Source organism: Primulina eburnea, chromosome 15 (assembly GCF_022965805.1).
Source record: "Primulina eburnea isolate SZY01 chromosome 15, ASM2296580v1, whole genome shotgun sequence".
NCBI lineage: Eukaryota > Viridiplantae > Streptophyta > Magnoliopsida > Lamiales > Gesneriaceae > Primulina > Primulina eburnea.
The window spans coordinates 34,133,935-34,151,671 of NC_133115.1; the positions used below are offsets into that span (position 1 = coordinate 34,133,935).

Below are 17,737 nucleotides of genomic sequence, written 5' to 3' on the forward strand. Positions count from 1 at the left end.
AAAATTTGGGGTCAAAATAATGAGTTTTGGTATTTATTCGGGATTTAATCGCCGCACGAAACGCTAACGAACGAATTAAGAGAAATGCCTAGTTTTAAGCTTTATAAAATCATGAAAAATTAGGTTTAAGCTTAATTAATTATTATAAGTCCAAATTTCTAATTTGGGAATTTTATGCTAAGGTTTGGTTTAATTCGGGATTTAAACGCATTAGTACGTCACGTTTCAAGATTAAATTAAAAAGTCCGCGTTTTAAGCTAAATAAAAATATGAGAAAATTCATGTAAGCTTAAATAAATATTTGGGACATGTTATAATCAAGAAATCAAGAAAAAATGTCAGAAACATAAAATGTCACGTCCAGGGGTAAAACGGTCTTTTTACACCTAAAATTAGTAAGGTCATGGCAGTGCCCTAAATGCAGTTTTTATGATATTAGTGCATTTTAAACACAAGAACACGAGACGTTTCAGTTGGTATCAGAGCCAATGGTTCTGTAAAGGGTTGTGCCACCATCAGTGCCGGGAAGATCAGTCGTCAAGCCTCAAAGTTGTAAGTTTAAATGCTTATTATGATTTTATGATGTTACCTACACGTTTACATGATCTATATGTTTGAGCTACATGTGCATACACGTTTTGAAGTGAATGACGTTGGTGTTTAAGGTTGCATGGTAAACGATTTTCTTCCTGCATAGTTGCATGACTTTGTTATGCTAAAAGATTATATGCTTCATGATTTTTATACGTGTTACGTTGCGGAATAAGAAATTATTCTATTTCAACGCATGTGGGATTTGTGGTGGAATTGGACTACGTTGATTTTTGGATTTTAGTATTGACATTCTACTTTTGGGTCATAAGTTAATCGTGAATATTATGAATGCTTTGGGGACACGTAGATTTTTTTTAAGAAAATATTTATGAATCATGGTTACTAGTCGAATAAATTTTTGGGAATTACTCATGAGAAATAATGATTTGAGGATTTGCAATGACTTGAAAATAAGAAAATGTATAAATTGGAATTTTAAGTTTTGATGGCATGTAAAATTTGTTATAGTCATTGATTTTTGAGTAAATAAGTTTAAATTTATTGAAATTATGTTATGGGAAACCGGTAGAAAGAAATTAAGAACGCCTAAATTTATGGGTTAATCATAGGATTTTCGAAAATTAAGGACCAATTAGGATGATTTTTGAGGAAATTAAGAATTGATTTTGCAAATTTTACGGAATTTGGGGACTAGCTTAGCAATAAGCAATACTTGAATGGGTTAACTGATAAGAATTGAGTTGATTTAGACTTTTAAAAATATTCAAAACCTTGGGTTATCCTGGTTTTAGTATTATAAGAAATTTTAATCAAGCATTAGCGGATGCGTTTGGGATTTTAAGATTTAAATTTGATAAGTTGATGAGTATTTTGGTAAAAAAATAAGAAAGTAATGTACGATAAGTTTAGTTATCCATCTTTTATTAATGAGAATTTTAAGAAAAAATGAAAATTCGAGGTTATAATAGTATAGCATTAAGTAATTATGGGTCTTTTTAAGTTACGATTTAGAAATAAGGATTTAGAAGGTAAAATTAATTGGGAGCTAGTAGACGTAAGGACATTCTAGAACATAAGTTTTATCAGAGTAGCGCAGTGGAAGCGTTGATTTTTTTTGGGATACTAGAACTAAGTCTAAACTTTTGATTATCGAGGATAAGCGAATTTCGAGGACGAAATTCAATTTAAGGGGGGGAGATTGTAACGTCCCGAAAATTTAAAGGTCCACGCGAACCACATGCATTTGAATTATTAAATTCTTTGGTATTTTTAAATAAATATTTTAATTGCATGAGTTATTTATGTGGTGCATTTTGACATGTTTAAAATATATTTTCTGCATGGTTGCATTAAACTGTATTTTTAAAAAGATATTCAAGTGACGATCGAGGAACGGAGACCGAGGGCTAAAAAAATGTTTTAATTAAATAATTAATTTTAATTATTTAATTTAGGGGAGATGGCTTCTCGTATTTTTGAAAACTAGGAATTTTGCGGTGATTTTATACGCCGGGACTAATTTTTTTATTGGTGTTGGATTTTCAACTAAAATGCGATCTTTTAAGCCGTCCGGCTATTTAATTAATTATCGATTTTTATGAAAACCATTTTATAAATTGATTAAGAGCCTAGCTTGCACTAAGTGGGCTTAATTAAAAGTTTATTAGGCCTTAAGCCTATTTAACAAATTAGTTAACATATAAATAACAATTTAACCTAAGCCTAGCGCACATCAAACTCACGCCACTCACTGATACACGCCGCACAAAGGATTTTCAGAAAAAAACAAAACTCTCCCTCGGCGCTTCAGTAGTTGCTGCCGTAGGGGAGATAGCCTTTTTCCCTTCAAAGTTTTGAGAGTTACAAGCTTCGGTTCTTCCCGTTCTTCGTCGCCGTCGGTATATCGTGCGTTTACGACGCAAAGGCACGCCAATATCTTCCTTTTCTCGTCCATTACATCATAGTATTGATTTAATTTATGTATGTGCGAAGAACATGAAGTCTTATTCCAGAAAATTCGGTTTTTACGTATACGTGCTACGAACTAACGTTTTCATGTGTCGATTCATGTCTTACATGTTTCATGTGTTTAAAAAGGGCTGCCATGATGTTAAGAATTGATAAAATTGATGTCTATACATGTTAAAAGAATTTCCAGACCCACACGAACACCACACATCAGGGAACAAGTAAATGGCTTTACTAAATCTGTCATGGGTGTTTTAAGGGTTCGGGTTTCATGTATAGAGGCTGGTGTGGGTAGCCAGGGTCATGGTAGGAGTCAGGGGAGAGTCCTAGCCACGCTAGGACTCGAGTTAGTTGGTTAGGGAAGAGCCCAAGAGCACAAGGACTCTTCCCCATGCCACCCGTGAGATGCAGAGAATTAAGGGTGGCGTAGGTTGCTGCTGTGTTGCAGGGAAGGAAAGGGGTGGCTCGCGGCTGGCTTGGGCGAGCCAGGCTAGGTCCTTAGGGTCCCAGGATGATGGGCATGGGTCGGGCCAGGGGCTGGGACAGATGGGTTGGCTGCTGGTCCAAGGAACGAGAGGATAGATAATGGCAGTAAGCTTGGGCGAGGCTGCTGTGCTCTTGGGGTGGCTCGCTGCGTGGGTTCCAGGGGCTGGGCTGGTCCGGGCTGGGTTTGGGCTTGGTCCAAGGAAGGTCAGGGTCATGGGGGGTCAGGTGGTTCGAGGCTGGAAGTGGTCCTAGCCTAGGTAGGAGTCCTAAGATCCCAAGGTGCTACACGCACAAAGCAAACAGAAATTGGGTCAAGTTCAGTAGGCTCTTTGAACGGGTTAGGGTCATGATTTTTAGCTGGGCTTGCACAGTAAGGTCCCTAGGTATGTTGGCTAGGTTTTGGTTCAAGGCGGCTCGGGCGTAGCTCGGGTAAATTAGGAGATGGCTCGGTGCGTTCGATAAGGTGTCAAAACGAAAATTAAAAAGCTAAATTTGATTCCATGGGTTCACGGGTGCGGTTCATGACTTGGAAAGGGAGAATAAATCTTAAAAATGCTTTGTTTAAAATTTGGGGTCAAAATAATGAGTTTTGGTATTTATTCGGGATTTAATCGCCGCACGAAACGCTAACGAACGAATTAAGAGAAATGCCTAGTTTTAAGCTTTATAAAATCATGAAAAATTAGGTTTAAGCTTAATTAATTATTATAAGTCCAAATTTCTAATTTGGGAATTTTATGCTAAGGTTTGGTTTAATTCGGGATTTAAACGCATTAGTACGTCACGTTTCAAGATTAAATTAAAAAGTCCGCGTTTTAAGCTAAATAAAAATATGAGAAAATTCATGTAAGCTTAAATAAATATTTGGGACATGTTATAATCAAGAAATCAAGAAAAAATGTCAGAAACATAAAATGTCACGTCCAGGGGTAAAACGGTCTTTTTACACCTAAAATTAGTAAGGTCATGGCAGTGCCCTAAATGCAGTTTTTATGATATTAGTGCATTTTAAACACAAGAACACGAGACGTTTCAAGATGAATGTAAAACACATATAGTCAAAGATTTTTATGCATAGAATATCTATTTTTATACCCTATATGAAATAATTGATATTGAAAAATCATATATTTGTAATTATTAATTTATTTATACCTATTTTTTACCTCATAAAAGACATGTTGGTCTAAAGAGTATATGAACATTTTTTATGGATCAAAGAGTGCATAAAAGGTTTTTTCTCATAGCAAATGGCCCAAACTCAAGCGGAAATTAATGCAATTTACCCTTAACAACTTAACCTAATTCGCCTAATGTGCATTAAAAAAGCTAGTGCGAGCTGCATCTATTTCATTCGGCTCCAAGCATATATATATAATATTAGCTCTGGGTATACGCCTTTTGTATACTTCGCGATTTTGTTTATATAAGTACTATCATTAAAAAAAATTGGCATTAAAATTGAAATTTTTAAAACAAAATTTAAAATTTTATGATTTTTAATAATTTTTTTAGATTTGTTTACATAAAATTAATTTTCACGCCTAAAAAAAAGATAAACAAAAGGAGGTATGTTACGTAGATTCTAAAAATCTTACCACTCAAATAATATATATATATATATATATATATATATATATATATATATATATATATATATATATATATATATATATATATATATATATATATATATATATAATATAATACTAAAGAGTCGTGTGGTCTATAAAAAATGAGAAGGAAGTAGGTTGTTTTTATAAAAAAAAAATTATGTAAAACAATTAATTAGAGTGGAAAAAGGTAGTATGGACATTTTGAAATTTATATTTATAATTCTCTATACTACATTATAAAACATAAAAAGTAGTTTCGATTTCTTTGGTATTACATATTTGTTTGAGCTAAAATATTTAATCATGAAGTTCAATTTAATTATACAAGCTCATCAAATGTGGCACACAAATTTTCATCTATTCAAATTAATTAAGATAAGTCAAAAGATCGTGGAAATAGGAAAAGATCGTGGAACGTATAAGATGAGATCATGGGGAAGTGGAGAATGATCGTACAGTTGCTAGAATGAAAAGGGGCATAAAAACACACAAATCTATACAAAAAATATGCAAATACTCTCTACTAAATTTCGATTTTCAAACACTAATTTTCAAACATTCTAGTAAATTTTCTAACATTATAGGTCTTATCGTTTCAGGTTTCAACAACTTTATATGTTAAATTTTTATGTTTTGTAAATCTCTACCATTTATTGAAAATATAGATAATGTCAGTTTTCTTCGTTTTGACGTTATATTTGTTTTAGTAGATTATAACTTACGATTGAATTTAGGATTTCCTTTCACTTGATTTTTAGAAATTAGATTTTTATCATTTTTACACAAATTGGTGCATCTTTGCGTCTGGCCCGTACACAAATCGAAATATTGTGCAAACAATATCTTATCTTTTTTCAAAAATATATTAAATAATATAATTTTTTTAAAATGTTATCATTAAATTTTTAGATATCAATTCTAACAAAAAAATATGTAAAAATAAATGATAATCATTTCAACCGTGTAAACACGTATCATGCACCAGGACATTAGTAATATTATTTTTAAAAAAAAAAAGATGTAACGTGAAATAATCAAACTGAAATAAAAGATAAATTTTGCTGAAATTCTTATTACTTTTCAAGAAATTTTCAAGAAACAAGTGTTTGGAGATAAGTTTGTGTTTCCTTTTTTTGTGTTAATAAAAAATAGCCTCCCCAATCCAAAACCATTAAAACTTCACCAACCTCCCTAAAATATCCAAATCACCCATAGCTGTATTATTTTATTTTTTAAATTTCATTTCTATTATTTTGTCTTAAATCATCAATTCGTTTATTATTATGGAATATAAATAATTTAATATGATTAAAAGATTCAAGTAATTAATCTTAACATTATATACATAAACACAAAAACTCTTGTGAGACGGTCTCACATATCAATTTCGTGGGTCGAATATCTTATTTAGATCATACATGAAAAAATATTAATTTTTATGCGAAGAATATTACTTTTTATTGTAACTATTGGTAAGGTTGATCCGTCTCACAGATAAAGATTCGTAAAACCGTCTCACAAGAGACCTACTCATACATAAATTTTTGATATACTATTTTAAATACTTTTTATTCAGTGTATAAATATATAAGTTGTTTTGCATAAATATTAAGTTTTTTTTAAGACTTTGACAAGTTAAAAACTAAAAATTTAATTATTTACTAGCGAACGACTTACACATGTGTGTAAAATAATTATTATTATTTGAATCATGATCATAATCATTAATGGATCTAATTCAGTAATAAAGTTTTGTTACAATTTTAAATTATGATTTGGATAAAAATAATATAATTAATTAAATATGTGATATGTGATTTGTAAAGATAATATATGAATTTTTAAAATAAATATTATAATTATAAATAAATTGTGCGAAAAACATAACTTTTCAAAATATATTTTTCGTAAAAATTAATGGATTATGGATGAATAAAAAACCATATAACATGAGATTATTAATTAAGTAATTAATTAGAGTCATAAAAATAAATTATTAATATTCAGAAGGGGAAAACGGAAATCGATTCCTCAGATAGGTTAAATATTCAGCAACCTGCAACTCATCACATTTCAGTGGCCGTTTTTTCTTCTCTCTCACAGTAAACTCCAAAGCCACATAACCCGGTTACTCATGGCGGCGGCGGCGTCTACCTGCTTCTCCACCACCACCGCGTCCTCCTCCAGATGTCCGAATGCGCCATCCAAGCTATCGTCTACATCCTTGAGCTTCCTTTCATCGTCATCCCCGTCCCTCAAGCCACTCCGAGCCGCCGCCGCCGTCTCTTCCGTAGGTGAGGCTTCAGACGTCGGATCGGCTATGTCGGCTCGCATGGTCTCGGTTCCCGCCATCAAATCCCCAGCTTCTCTTGATTTCGACTCATCCGTTTTCACAAAGGAGAAAATCAACCTCGCTGGTCACGATGAGGTTTGTGTCTCAACAAATATGAAGTACCTTAACAATGTGTTTTAGATTTTTCTTTGATGTAATTTGTTGTCGTGTTTGCTCTTTCTGCTTTCAAAAGATTGTGAGGCGTGGTGAAAGGTTTTCGAGGTGTGATAAGATTTTACTATTCTTTTAGATGAATTAAATTGTATTTTTGGTATAATTTATACTTATTTACATTTACTTAGTCAGCTACTATGGGGTTAGTTTTATTCTCCTTTGTTCTATATCTTTATTCTCATGGTGTGCCTGCAAAGTTTTTTTTCTCTTTTTCTAGAATATTCGGTGTGCCTTCAAAGTTTTTTTTCTCATTTTTTTAGAATATTTGACTTTGTATTATGATGTAGCAAGGTTCAAGATTTTAGAGTTATATACAGCATAACTTGATTATGTGTTTGCTCAAAGGTGTAGCTAGTTTAACATTCTCCATCTCAATATGTAGTACATTGTCAGAGGAGGGAGAAATTTGTTCAAGTTGCTGCCGGATGCATTCAAGGGTGTAAAACAGATTGGAGTGATTGGTTGGGGTTCACAGGTACATTCCTTTGCTACTGTTGTAATAAGGATTTATTGATTGTATATCTGTAACATTTGTTAGTTTGATATCTTGTAAGTATTTTGGTTCAAACCATCTTCTGCCAACTCAATTATATAGTTTGCTTGGTTTCTTCTTTATTTTTACGATGGTAGTTCTTTCAATTTCTCTAGGGACCAGCTCAAGCTCAGAATCTAAGAGATTCCCTTACTGATGTGAAGTCTGATATAGTGGTCAAGGTAGTCTTTCTTCTGTTATCTTTTCATAATTGCCGCCAATAAACAAAGACCGGACCTTTTATCTTGTACAAGATATAACTGGCTTTGTTTGTAGATTGGATTAAGGAAGGGTTCTCGTTCATTTGAAGAGGCCCGTGCTGCTGGGTTCACTGAAGAAAATGGAACCTTAGGAGACATATGGGAGACTGTGTCTGGAAGTGATTTGGTGCTACTATTGATATCAGATGCTGCCCAGGTATTGAATGGCCTTTCTTTCTTACATCAGGGTTTGGTTTTGTGCTCGCTAGTTCTTTTCATATTCATCAAAACAACTTTAGGCACATGAATGATTTATGTGGTGCAAAATTCTCACGCATACAAAATAGATGAAAAGTGAAATTATTATCCAACTGGCATAGTTATGATAACTTGGAGATTACTTTGTTTCAACACTGGAAAATTAATCGGATGTTTTCTGCTACTTATCCTTTGATCTGAGATAATGCATTCTTATTCATTCACATGGCAGGCTGATAATTATGAGAAAGTGTTCTCCCACATGAAACCAAAAAGCATACTTGGACTTTCCCATGGATTCCTTTTGGGTCATTTGCAGTCAATGGGTCTTGATTTTCCTAAAAACATTAGTGTGATAGCTGTGTGCCCCAAGGGAATGGGACCCTCTGTCAGGAGGTTGTATGTGCAGGGGAAGGAAATTAATGGTGCTGGTATAAATTCAAGTTTTGCTGTCCACCAGGTGGGTACATCTCTCTGTTTTCTGCGGGTGGACTGGTGGGTTTCTTGCATGTTTTGGTTTTCACGTTTCTTGTTTTGTCGATATTGATTACCTTTGCTTCCGAAGGATGTGGATGGAAGAGCTACAGATGTTGCCCTTGGATGGTCTATTGCACTTGGTTCGCCTTTTACTTTCGCAACGACTCTGGAGCAGGAATACAAGAGTGACATTTTTGGGGAGCGAGGTCAGAGGATTTAACCTTTAACTGTGCCAATGGATGATTGTCTTGATTAATTCCTGTGAGACTCGATGATTCCTGATTTGATCGTTTGATCGATAGGCATTTTACTTGGTGCTGTGCATGGTGTCGTGGAAACCTTGTTCAGACGTTACACTGAGAATGGGATGAGCGAGGATCTTGCTTACAAGAATACAGTGGAGTGCATTACTGGAACTGTTTCTAGGACCATATCAACAAAGGTTGGTGTAATGACATATAGTTACTACACACTTCCAATTTTTTCCAGTTTTGTTTTACTTTTAGGATTATAGCTTCCATGTACTGTTCTATTTTCTTGGATATCTTTGTTCATTTTTCTGCCATTTGAATTAGATGTGTATCTTGTTACAGGGCATGCTAGCTGTCTACAATTCGTTGAGTGAAGATGGCAAAAGAGACTTTGAGTGTGCGTACAGTGCCTCATATTATCCCTGCATGGACATCTTGTATGAGTGCTACGAAGACGTAGCCAGTGGCAGTGAGATAAGGAGTGTTGTCTTGGCTGGGCGGCGATTTTATGTATGTTGCTCTAGCATCTGCTATGACAAAGTGCAAGTATCATATTCATTCTTTTCCTAAAGTTTTCATATATCTTGCAGGAGAAGGATGGTTTACCCTCTTTCCCAATGGGCAAGATTGACCAGACACGCATGTGGAAAGTCGGTGAGCGCGTACGCTCTGTTCGTCCACCAGGAGACTTGGGACCCCTCTATCCTTTCACTGCAGGTGTCTTTGTTGCATTGATGATGGCACAGGTGTGTGTTTTTTTTCCTTTTTTTTTTGGTTTGGAACTCACTCATATTTAACTTGTTGGTCCAGTGAAAATTGGCTGCTACTTTCAATTTGTTTTTGCAAGAACGACATATTTCTTGATTGACTTTGCTTTGTGGTAATTCCAGATCGAGATTCTTAGGAAGAAGGGGCACTCCTACTCAGAGATCATAAACGAGAGTGTGATCGAGGCTGTAGATTCATTGAACCCATTCATGCATGCTCGAGGGGTTTCATTCATGGTTGACAACTGCTCAACCACAGCACGACTGGGATCAAGGAAGTGGGCACCCAGATTTGATTACATTCTTACTCAGCAGGCAATGGTTGCAGTTGACAACGGGGCAGCCATCAATCAGGATCTCATTAGCAACTTCCTATCAGATCCGGTGCATGGAGCCATTGAAGTATGTGCCCAGTTGCGACCTACAGTGGACATTTCAGTACCCCCAGATGCTGATTTTGTTCGTCCAGAGCTTCGTCAGTCGAGCAACTGAAGGTTTCAAAGTGTTCTCCTTGTTTGTGGTGCAGCTAGGTCTTAAGAAATGTAATGTTCCGGGCAGCTACTTCTCCTTGTTTGTGGTGCAGTTAGGTCTTAAGAAATGCAGTGTTCCGGGCGGCTAGTTGTCTTGAAGCTGCTAACTTTTAAGTCGTTAAGCTGTGTACTAGCAGTATGCTATGATTTCACGTTTTCCGCGAACCGTGTTCTGATGTTTTGTTGAGGTTATGTGTTGTTGACATTAATAAGTTTGGTTGATCTTAGGTATGGTAATTATGTATGAAATAAGTGAGCTATCAACGTTTAGAAGTTTATTCTGCGAGTGGGTTTGCGTATGTTCACAATTACGTCTTAAATTGGGTCATATTGCGCGTGTGGCCAGTGGCACATCATGTGATATTTTACTATTTAATATCATTATTTAAATAGTTTTATAAAATGCTCATTTTCGCGTACTTTTTCTCATTTTTTCACATGAATTTTTTGATTTTTAAGATTCTTAAGAGTGTTTTCTTAAAATAATGATTATATATGAAAGAAAAGGTTTAAACATATAATTACATTGTAAAATTGGCGTCAATATAAATATTTATTCGAGGAAAAGAATAAGCTTATTATTTCTAAACCTTTTGGTGTGACAGAAATAACTTTTTATCTTCGAATTCGCCATAATATTTAATATATAAAAGAAAGACAAATTCTAACAACATCAATTATTTTACAGCAAGTGTTAGAAACCATTTAAAAAAAAAAAACTTAAATTCGTCGACAGATCGTTAACTTCACAGTTTTATGTTATTATGTTGATCTATACTGAAAAGTCAGAATTTCAAGCTTATTTAAGTCTCAACTTCCATCAACTCTTAGAATCAGTTACATAGTTTGCTATGATAAACTAGCCTAGCATCGTGTCGTTAACGGTGCTTTTAACCGGTGTTCTGCAATCCTGCTGCGATACCTTTCATCGTCAAGATGAGAGTGTCTTCCAAACCCGGAGCATATTCGCTCTCCGGGTTAAGCTTAACTAATTCTGAAGCTGGCTTGCTTGTCTCAGCCTCCGTGATATCTTTCGACAGGTGCCGACCAACTTCTACGTTGTAACTTGGATCACGAACTCGCTTCAAAGTGTAAACCTGGCAGGCATTGAGGACAGTGATGTATGGATCCCGAAGCCTCAGTCGTTGCCTCAAGTAAGGGTCTCCTTGAAGAAGTTCGGTATGCCCAGCAACCTGAGGAGAACATGAACGAGTTGGTATATTAGAAATGCATCTTAAATTACCTATACTACTAGATAATGCTTAAAACAAGAAGGTTTTAAAACTATGTTTCATGTTCATTGAATTGGAGGGGCTTACTTGAAGAATTAAGAGTTTAGTAGCTTCATAGTTGGCGCGCAACTGCTCCCCGAATGGCCACAGATCTTCTGAAACCAAGAGTTTGTCATACAGAGCGGCGATTCTTGGGTCTCCCTTGGCCAGGACCATTTCGACCAAGTCAATAGTCACTCTAAAAAAAGGCCATTCTCTGTACATATCCTTGAGCACTCGAAGATTTCTCGTGTCCTTGTCAATTACGTGTTTCAACGCAGACCCGAACCCAAGCCATACTGGGAGATGAAATCTTGTCTGTGTCCATGCAAATATCCATGGGATTGCTCGAAGCGACTCTATTCCCCCACTCGGCTTTCTTTTTGCTGGACGACTCCCAATGTTCATCCTGCCATACTCCAATTCAGGCGTTGCCTGTAATATTGAGAAATGGAAATAAGAAAATGTAATTAGGAAAACGAGAATCCGAGAGAACAAGAAAAAGGGGCACATTACATGGCATGTTCTCACATTTGTTTCACCTTGATTATGTTTATATGATAATAATGCGTGAGTTTTTTAGAGGCGACACAGAAGATAAACACAATATATGACAAAGCAACGAGATACTCACAAGGCGAAAGTATTCAACAAATCGAGGTTCTTGGAAAACCACAGACCGATACTCTTTTGTGGCAACGACAGCCATCTCCTCCATGAGTGACCGCCATTCTGGCTTTGGCGCAATAGGGGCATGCATTCCATGCTCAAGTGTAGCTGCAGTAAAACGTTGCAGAGTCCGGAAACATAAATGCTCCTCTGCAAATGATCGCTCAATTACTTCCCCTTGAACAGTGACGCGGAGCGACCCATTAATAGTTTCTGGTGGCTGCGACAAAATGGCAAGATGTGTCGGACCTCCTCCTCTTCCAACTGTCCCACCTCTTCCATGGAACATCGTGAGCTTCACTCCATATTGTTTAGCTACGCTTACAAGTTCTTCTTGGGCCTTGTACAGTTGCCATGCTGCAGAAAGGCGTCCTGCATCCTTTCCTGAGTCCGAGTATCCAATCATGACTTCTTGTTTCCCCTTGATCCTATTACGGTACCAATCTATCGAGAAAAGCCGAGCCATCGCAGCAGGAGCAACTTCAAGATCGGCAAGCTTTTCAAACAACGGAACAACCCTTAATGGGTCTTTGACATTGCATGCATGTTGCAAAAGCTCCACAGCTAGCACATCAGATGGGGCAGTCGCCATCGAAATTATATACGCACCAAAATTATCAGAGGGGAGCTCGGCAATGACTTTAAATGTTTCCAAAACATCAGCGATTTCCTCAGTTTTGTGTAGATCATGCCCGAACAATGGCCGCTTGCTACTAAGTTCAGATAATAGCCATTCTTGTCTTTTCTCCTCCGACCATTCCTTGTAGGATCCAATTTGTAGGTGCCTGGTAATTGCATCTAAAACATCGGTGTGCCTATCTGACTCTTGCCTGATATCAAGTCTTACCAGTGAAAGCCCAAATGTGAACACTTGTCTCAGAAAATCAAGAAGACTCCCATCAGCAATCGGTCGATCACCACTATCACAAAGAGATCTATAGCAAAGCTCCAGAGGCTCCAGAAACTAGGGATAAAAGCTTTTGTTATTCATTCATGTAATAAGATCAAATACCAAAAGGAAAAATAACAAAGTACAAGAATGAAGTTCCATGTTCAAAAAAAATTGTATTCATGTTTCACTCCAGGGAATTTAATGGAATTCCAAGGACTACTCTGAATCAAAGGATCTCTACTCTTGTAAGTTTTACCAACAAAACTCATGCGAAACTGGCATGTGATCAAATCGGACGAGCTTAGAAATGGACATCACGGAATGATACTCAACCATTTCATAAATAATCATCAGTTTTGCATATGTAGCAAGACCAGGAAAGTAACATATTTTTTTATGCTGGAAAATTGGAAATGGCAACTTTTTTAGTGAAATACTCAAAACTTAGCACAACTCAAGAAGATGAAAGTGACAACAAGAGAGAAAAGTGTTTGGGATTGGCAGACCTCTTCAACATTGGTGAAGGTTGCTTCCACAGGAATATCAGAGGTCCCATCTGATAGTAATTGACGAGCATGTTCACGCGTATGATAGAGCTTGTCCCTCACATCACCAAGGATAACACGATAAGGCTCACTAGGTGGAATTTTTTTCCAAAACTCTGTCAATGAATTGGGGAAGTGAAACAAAATGAGTAAAACAACATAAAACATTCGACATTTATGGAACATATAAAGACAAATGATCACCCTGATTGTATGACAACACAACAAACAATGAGTACTACAGCAGATAAAGCTGAAACTGATTCATGGGAAGTATGGATACTTAAAACAAAATCAAATGTATTTGTACATACCAATGTAATGTTTTGCATCTCTCTTTGATGACTTTTGCAGTTCATCTGCACGTGCACCGAGTTCTTCGTTGCAGCGCCACATTGAAAGCTGCCAGAGAATATATACATATTACTAAACAAGGCTATATTGCAAGAAAATCCAGAATGCCAGAAAAAATCACTTTCTCACCTCGAACATGAGATCCTCTATCTGAGAGAAGTACAAATTTGCAGCCATCATTCTAGCCAGCAAACATACATCTCTTGTAACTTCAGGAGTCACCCTTGGATTTCCTACCATCAGACACAACACATCTCAGCCACAAGCGCGTAAAAAAATAAATGGATATAGCAATGTTGAAAAATGACAAAATCTTGTTCTGCTAAATTATGTAGCAACCAAAAAAATATGCAAAAGAGTAAACCGATGACTATTAAAATGCAATTAAAGAAGGAAGTACCATCACGATCCCCACCCATCCAGGAAGAGAACTGGATAAGAGGAGCATTGTAGGGAACACGCTCATTTATTCCAATATTTTTCAAAGCAGTATCCACACGCCGTAAGAATTTTGGCACTCCCTTCCAAATCGTTTCATGAAAGTAACTTAATCCTGCTCTTGTCTCATCTTGGGGGGCCGGAGGATTTCTCCTAATTTCATCTGTTCGAAATGCAGCTTGAATCTGCATGGACCAAATATATGCTAAGAAAATTGCATACAAAAAAACCGTTAAACAAAAAGGCAATCTCATATATTTCACAGCAAGTCCCTACTTTAATTGATCTTATACATGGCCTTTTATATTAGCTCAATGATAAGAATCCACCACGAAAATATGAAATTCTTTTTACCAGTTGTGATAATGAAACAGAAATGATAAAAAATAGAAAATTTAATGTCTATGGTGTGTGATTCAACGATATCAACAAACCAAAAGAGAATGAATGATCCAGAAAGCACACCTCTCTTTGTAAGGCCTCACCAAGCTCCTGCTTATCGTCGGGAGTAATATCCTTGGCATTTAGCTGAGTTAAACAATTACGAATCCTGGAAAATATACAAGTAAATTAAAGATAATTCCTATTCAATCTCACAAGTCTTGGTTAGACTAAAAAAGCCGAATAAATACAAACCTCGCGTGTTTTTGAAGCAAAGATCTACGGACGGACTGAGTAGGATGCGCCGTCAACACAAAATCTATAGTTTGGTTCTTCAACGCATAGAAAACTTCTTCAGGCGACTTATTCAGTTGTCCAACAAGCCGTTTTATAGTCTCTTCGAGGTCCGATTCAGTGGGTGCCGAGGCCTCATCAGACAAGTCCTTCTTTTTTAACTTGATCCGGCGTCTGTATGCAATCTGAACCTCCTCGGCAAGATTGGCTAAATTCAACATGTTAGCAAAAGATTTTGCCAGTACAATAGAGTCCCCAGCATCCAGACCAGTTAGAACTCTCCCTAGTTCTTCAAGTTTCATTGGATCACCTTTCGCCATATAGTCTGCAGAAATCTCGTAACATTCTTGAACCTGGTCCATATTTTAACATTGGAATTGTAAGTTTTACTACAGATTTAATTGCAATTCCCCACAAGAACTTGCTTCCGTTCCCATCGTAAAGTAAAAAGAGAATGTCGGGTTATAAAACATAAAAGTTTTAAATGCGAATTATAAATCTGTCTTGTCTAATAAAAGATTTTACAGTCAATGAGTCTAAACACAAGATTGCACAAACTCCACGTTAAAAATCATGAAAAACAAAAAGAATAAAAAAATAAAATTTCGTACCTTCTCTCTGATCTCCTCTCCATGCAAGCCTTGAAGAATATCAAGAAAATGATCCAAAAGCAGAGCATCATACTCCACCAGCTTATCATCCTCTGAAACCTTCGCAGGTGCCAAGAGCCTTAACTGTGCATCAATTGATGCCATTTTTTCTAGCTTCTTGCTCATGTTTTTATCTCCCGAATCCACTGTATATACCCTTCAAAAACAGGGAAAAAAGAAGAAATAAAAAAGATTGCCTTTTCTTTTCTTTTTCTCTCAGTTTTTCGAAAAAGATAAACAAAAGGCGCACTGGATTTCCGAGGCTTCACCTCTACCAAATCACGGTAACAAAAAGACAATCCTAGAAGCGAAAAATAAACAAAGATTCAAGAAACAAGTGGCAAAGCGAGAGACAAAAGATGGTTAGACGTGGGTTGTGTTGTATTCTATCTGGTTTTATAGGCGTGTGTGCATCTAGTAAACATTTGATCTGGTTTCGTTATCCTAACAGGACTCATATTCTGATTCTTCTATATTTGTGTGTTCTGCGATTGTGTTGTACTAGGAATATGCCACGGTTGAAAAAAAGAGAATTTTTTTAAATATTTAGGTAATCTTATCTCGAGTTCCGAAGATTAAGGGTTAAGAAAAATCTATAACTACTTTTTATTTGCCTTGTAAATGCAAAAAAAAGAGATTCTTGGAATTTCTAAAAAAACGGTCTCACATGATATTCACTCATATCTCAATTAATGATATTCAATACACAGAATTTTTGTCAAATCATTTCATGATTCGATTTTGTATCGTAATTTTTCAATCATATAAACTAAATCGATTCATCTCAGTCACCGTGTGGAGAGTCAAATACGTGCCATCCTATGGATTATTCTATAAGTCAAATGCATACGTGTCAACTTTTAGCAAGATATATTCCTTTTCACGAAACACAATCATTGTTTATATCTAATTTATCTAACAAAAATATAAATTTTTTCGTTCTAATATCAATAGAATCGGATGTTTATGACGTAACTATTATAAAATATATAATTACACGGATATTTTGGTTTTTAGTGAAGACAAAAACTTGTGTGAGACGGTCTCATAGGTCATATTTGTGAGACGGGTCTTTTATTTGGGTCACCCATGAAAAAGTATTACTTTTTATGCTAAGAGTATTACTTTTTATTGTGAATATGGGTAGGGTTGACCCGTCTCACAGATTATGATCCGTGAGACGGTCTCACATGAGACTCACTTTTTAGTGAATGACAAATGAGTAGGTTTTTTATGAGACGGTCTCATGAATCTTTATCTATGAGACATGTCAATCTTACCGATATTCACAATAAAAAGTAATACTCTTAACATAAAAAATAATATTTTTGTATGAATGACCTAAATAAGATATCTGTCTCACAAAATACGACATGTGAGATCATCTCACACAAGTTTTTGTCATGACATATACCATCCAAAAATCTAGTAATGACCAACAATGATTCAGACTTATAACGTATTAACTTAAATTAAACGATTATATAAATTTGGAGTTATCATATTTATATTTTTTTTATGGTATCCATACGGTGTTAATTATTTAATGTTTGTTTTACATATTGTTTCAAATTACATCTTTAAATTATTTGTAGATACATATACTTTATTGCGATCGAAATAATAGCGAGCTAATGGCACTTTGAAGATTTGAGTTTTTATCTTTAATTAATACTAGATCCATGCTTGTATGTGTTTTTGCATATATTAAGAAAATTATTTTAAAAATAATTTTACATTAAAAATAATTATATCTTTATTTCATGAGTGTTTTAATAGAATAAAAAAAATTATTGGATAAATGGAAGCACTCCAAAAAGATTCATCCACCACCTAAAATAAATGAGTTCATCGGGTTTTTAAAAAATTCAATGATAAGTGTGGCGATTTTTTCTCGCAAATCTGCTTTTGAATTTTTAGTGGACATCATAAATAAATGAAGTTTCACTATAAATATGGACTGAATCGACCGTTTCACAGGCACAGATTTATGCTTAATCACAAGAGACTATCTCAAACCATAGAACTATATTATTTAAGAAAATAGTTATTTTTTTAATAAAAAAAATACTTTTAACACATTAGCTTCTTTAACCA

The 17,737-nt window shown here is 35.4% G+C and overlaps 2 protein-coding genes across 3 annotated transcripts; one reads left to right on the forward strand and one right to left on the reverse strand.

Annotated features, from left to right (window-relative positions):
• Positions 1–6,677: 6,677 nt before the first annotated feature.
• On the forward strand, positions 6,678–10,424 carry LOC140813627 (ketol-acid reductoisomerase, chloroplastic-like). 2 transcript variants are annotated; one of them, XM_073172221.1, is made up of 11 exons: positions 6,678–7,053; positions 7,514–7,606; positions 7,780–7,845; positions 7,940–8,080; positions 8,354–8,581; positions 8,687–8,804; positions 8,901–9,040; positions 9,192–9,359; positions 9,440–9,595; positions 9,740–10,146; positions 10,204–10,424. In XM_073172221.1, exons 1-10 carry the CDS (start codon positions 6,760–6,762, stop codon positions 10,106–10,108), a joined length of 1,773 nt encoding a protein of 590 aa, XP_073028322.1. In that variant the 5' UTR covers positions 6,678–6,759; the 3' UTR covers positions 10,109–10,146; positions 10,204–10,424. The 2 variants fall into 2 exon arrangements, with proteins under 2 accessions (XP_073028322.1, XP_073028321.1); XM_073172220.1 differs by having other exon boundaries at positions 9,740–10,424.
• Positions 10,425–10,854: 430 nt separating this feature from the next.
• LOC140814979 (phosphoenolpyruvate carboxylase 2-like) lies at positions 10,855–16,116 on the reverse strand. Its single transcript, XM_073174072.1, has 11 exons — positions 15,910–16,116; positions 15,602–15,797; positions 14,952–15,343; positions 14,781–14,865; positions 14,278–14,500; positions 14,007–14,110; positions 13,838–13,925; positions 13,485–13,639; positions 12,052–13,050; positions 11,466–11,852; positions 10,855–11,339 (listed from the first exon to the last, which is right to left on the reverse strand). The coding sequence occupies exons 2-11, from the start codon at positions 15,764–15,766 to the stop codon at positions 11,037–11,039; spliced, it is 2,901 nt and encodes a 966-aa protein (XP_073030173.1). The 5' UTR covers positions 15,767–15,797; positions 15,910–16,116; the 3' UTR covers positions 10,855–11,036.
• Between the last annotated feature and the right edge of the window lie 1,621 nt (positions 16,117–17,737).